Here is a 4,060-nt window from a genome sequence, read left to right on the forward strand (position 1 = left end):
CTTCCATTTAAATGTAATGATGTCCCACTTCCAAAATCAAAATCAACACGCCTTAGATTATTCTTTTTCTTTCGAGCAACACGTCTAGATTAAAAACCAAATTTTATTTTTCAAATTCAGGCCAGAAGCAATACAAATATAGAATTTTCACAAAATTTGTATATTTTGACAATTCTTAAGCTGAAGTTGGCAATATATTTTTGAGAAATTAATTGTTTGAAACGAATACACACATTAAATGTAAATTAGAATGTTCAGAGTGTAAGGATAAGCTGTTTGACCCGTGCATTGTTATATGTATGCAGGAATGTTTATATCCCCCTCGATGTTGCTCTATATATGTCCTCCTTCCTCCTAAATTTTTCACTTCTTTCAATTATTCTATCATCTTATTTTGACGTTGTTACTGCTTGTTGTTTGTATTTTATTTTTATTTTTTCTATAACCGAGAGTCTATCGAAAACATTTTTATCTTCACAGTGTACGGGTAAGGTTTGCATACACTCTATCCTTCCCAAACTTCACTTTGTGGAATTATACTGAATTATTATCGTTATTGTTGTGTTGTCGCTCCTTATATTTTCTAGCCATAACTATGGGGCAGTTGAATATAAGTAAATATTTACGCGCATCGTGAATTTATACTATATAAATTCATCTATAAGGTATATATTACTTAACTATGATTAATTGCTAACGGTCTATTATATGTACAAACACATGTCATGTATTTATTAGTTTGGTGTAAGTAAACACCATATTCCATCTTTAAGTTTTTATCAACGGTGATAGTTATTCATTGTCGGATATGAATAATAGGTGTATAACACATATTCATTTGATACTAGCCAGATACATAACAAAAAGAATTAAAAAGGGTCGCCCGGTGCATTAAGCTCCCGCGATGCGCGGATCCGGGGAAGGTCCGGACCACAAGGGTTTATTGTACGTAGCCTTACCCTGCATTTCTGCAAGTGGTTGTTTCCACGGCTCGAACTCGTGACCTCCTGGTCACATGACAGCAACTTTACCAGTTATGCCAAGGCTCCCCTTCGAGACACATAATAAAAAGACAAGTCACATATTGTAACTATATGTAATTTAAAATAATATAATGGTATAGACCATTTTGCTAATGCCCTACTCGTCGAATTAGGTAAGTCGAAAATGATCACCTGAACATGTTACTCGATCTTTTTCCCCAACTCGTACCGGCCATGTTGTATGCGGCAGAGTGTTGGTCGGTTAAGAACTCTCATATCCAGAGGATGAAAGTAGCAGAGATGCGGATGCTGAGGTGGATGTGCGGGCACACTAGGATAGACAAGATTAGGAATGAAGATATTCGGAAGAAGGTGGGCGTTGCCCCTGTGGATGACAAGATGCGGGAAGCGAGGCTCAGATGGTTTGGGCACGTGCAGAGGAGAAGTCTTGATGCACTGGTGAGGAGGTGTGAGCGGTTGGCCGTGGTGGGTACGAGAAGAGGTAAGGGGAGACCTAAGAAGTATTGGGGAGAGGTGATCAGGCAGGACATGGTACGACTGCAGATTTTCGAGGACATGTCCCTTGATAGGAAGGCCTGGAGGTCAAGCATTAGGGTTGTAGGATAGGGGTAGTAGAGCTTTCCTTACTTCATACCGGGGGTGAGGCGGGGTTGGATTAGGGTTGATCTTAGATGGCTTGCAGTTTATGTTGAGCCCGCACTATTCTTGCTGTTTATATTAGACCCGGGCCTTAGACTCTTGTTACTGTTATTACATGTCATTCTTCGTTTGGTTTTTATGCTTCTGTTACTATAACGGTTTCTGCTAGAGTTACTATTGAATTCTCTTTTCTTATTTTTTATTTCCGTCTTTCTGAGCCGAGGGTCTATCGGAAACAGCCTCTCTGACCTATCGAGGCAGGGGTAAGGTCTGCGTACACATTACCTTCCCCAGACCCCATTATGTGAAATTTTACTGGGTAGTTGCTATTGTTGTTGTTGTACTTCATTCATGTTTAAGCACATTTTTCAAATTGCTATTTGATTCGAAGTCAATTAACATAAAAGTGTTAGTTTCAAAAGATAGGAATACCCGATGAATGATAGCTAAATCATCAAAAACATCAAGAAAGATTGAAGAACAATTAGGTCAAAGGATTTCATAGCAAGACTTGGGCCAAGATAAGGCATATCCTCCCAATTCTTAGCCCGACTTATAAAAGAAATTCTTAAATCATATTTCGATTTTATTTGTCTAAGTTTTTAGTACTAGCAATTAGCAACCTTTTCTTCTTATACCAACAATGTCAATATAAGAATATATATGTTGTTGTACATGGAGTGGCAAATAAGCGGGTTGGGATGAATTTGGAAGGTCAAGATGGGTTATGTCAATAAATGTGTCATTGCCCAACCCAGTCCAAAGTGTACTTGGGCTAAGATGGGCTGGGTCAAGATAGGCTAAACAATGGGTCATAACCCAACCAGCCAACTTGACCCATATTTTAGAACCATGCTCATCTTGCATAAAAAAAAAATTTACCTTAAAATGTGTAAGTTGAAAAAAAAAATTGCGGGTGGGGGTTGGTGGTGCAAAAAAATGAAAAACAGAAAACAGAAAATTGAAAATACAAAAAAAAGATTTGAGAGGGTTTGCGCGGAAGGGGTAGGGTGTAGGGTGGTGCAAAAAAAAAACAGAAAATTAAAAATACAAAAGAAAATTGAGGGAGTCTTTGGGGAGGGGGGAGGGCGGGGGATGGATAGGGGGTTGAGTGGTGCAGAAAAACAAAAGAACAGAAAATTAAAAATACAAAAAAAAGAAAAATTGGGGCAACTAAATAAATTTCTAGATAAGTTATATTCAGATCCTTTTGTTTTGGGTGAGTTTCATGGTTTGTATTTGGGCTGCTTAATAAGTCAGAATGAGCTATAAAAATGATAGGTTAACTTTAGCTCAGTCCAAATTGACCCACACGCTAAAATATTTGTAGCCCAACCCTTTAATCTCTTAACGAGTTGGACGGATTGAATGGATTTGGGCTCAAAATTACCACCCTAATCGTACATATGCCAACCACATAACACCCTTAGGAAAGAATCCAGATTAACAAATAGTAAACAAAAAAGAAGAAAAAAACTCAGTTTTATAGCCGTTCTTATACCATCATAACTTCCACTATCATTGTTATTCCTCCTACACAAAATTTAGCCTCTCTTTGCATTATTTAGAAGCAAAATGACAAAAATCACATGGCACTCTCGTTATTATTCCACATCTGAAAGGTCCTTTTTTAAAAATCCTTATCCCCACTTATAAATATAGCCCACTCCTTTATTTCTCTTTTTCAAATCATTACTTCTTTATATATTTTTCTCCCCAACTTTCCATCTAAAAAACAAAACTTTCTCCAGAAAATTTCTCATTTTCTCAGAAAATCCCAAAACCCACAAAAATGGCGATGGTGAAAGTGAACTCTTTCACCATTCTATTGATCTCTTCGATTTTCCTCATCGGAGCGGCAGTTGCGGCAGCTACTGGGGCCCACGAGCTCGGCTTTTACCCAATGACGCTGTCCATGACGTCATCGACCTATGAAGGTTCGATCGGTGAGTTGTTGGCCGAAAACGGAAGCGACGAGGAGTTTTCGATGGAGTCGGAGAGCACCCGGCGCATTTTAGCGTACCGTAGGAGATACATTAGCTACGGTGCGCTGAGCAGGAACAGAGTTCCGTGTTCGAGAAGAGGTGCTTCGTACTACAATTGCCGTCCCGGAGCTCAGGCGAATCCTTACCGACGTGGATGCAGTGCCATCACGCGCTGCCGCCGTTAAACAAAACAGTAAAGTTTAAAATTTACTGTATTTAATATTTTTTACTGCGCACTGGTAAAAGTTAAAATTCTTTTTGAGGTTTGTACTATTGTGATCTGTTATCGAGGATGGTTTGTGGCATAAAGTAAGGCGTATTATTAATTGTATTTGGGAATTATGGTAGAGAACATTCTTGTAGGTTTTGTATGATGTTGTAATATTAATTTATCATTCCACTTAATATATTTATTTGAATAATGTTTTAGCA

The 4,060-nt window shown here is 38.3% G+C and overlaps 1 protein-coding gene across 1 annotated transcript; it reads left to right on the forward strand.

The window, feature by feature from the left end:
- Positions 1-3,310: 3,310 nt before the first annotated feature.
- Positions 3,311-4,060, forward strand: LOC109206377 (rapid alkalinization factor-like). Its single transcript, XM_019369206.1, has one exon. The coding sequence runs from the start codon at positions 3,436-3,438 to the stop codon at positions 3,811-3,813; it is 378 nt and encodes a 125-aa protein (XP_019224751.1). The 5' UTR covers positions 3,311-3,435; the 3' UTR covers positions 3,814-4,060.

This window comes from Nicotiana attenuata, unplaced genomic scaffold (genome assembly GCF_001879085.1).
Source record: "Nicotiana attenuata strain UT unplaced genomic scaffold, NIATTr2, whole genome shotgun sequence".
Taxonomy (NCBI): Eukaryota; Viridiplantae; Streptophyta; class Magnoliopsida; order Solanales; family Solanaceae; genus Nicotiana; species Nicotiana attenuata.

Coding starts and splice junctions, on each gene's coding strand:
- LOC109206377 (XM_019369206.1), top strand. CDS start 3,436: ATGGCGATGGTGAAAGTGAACTCTTTCACCATTCTATTGATCTCTTCG.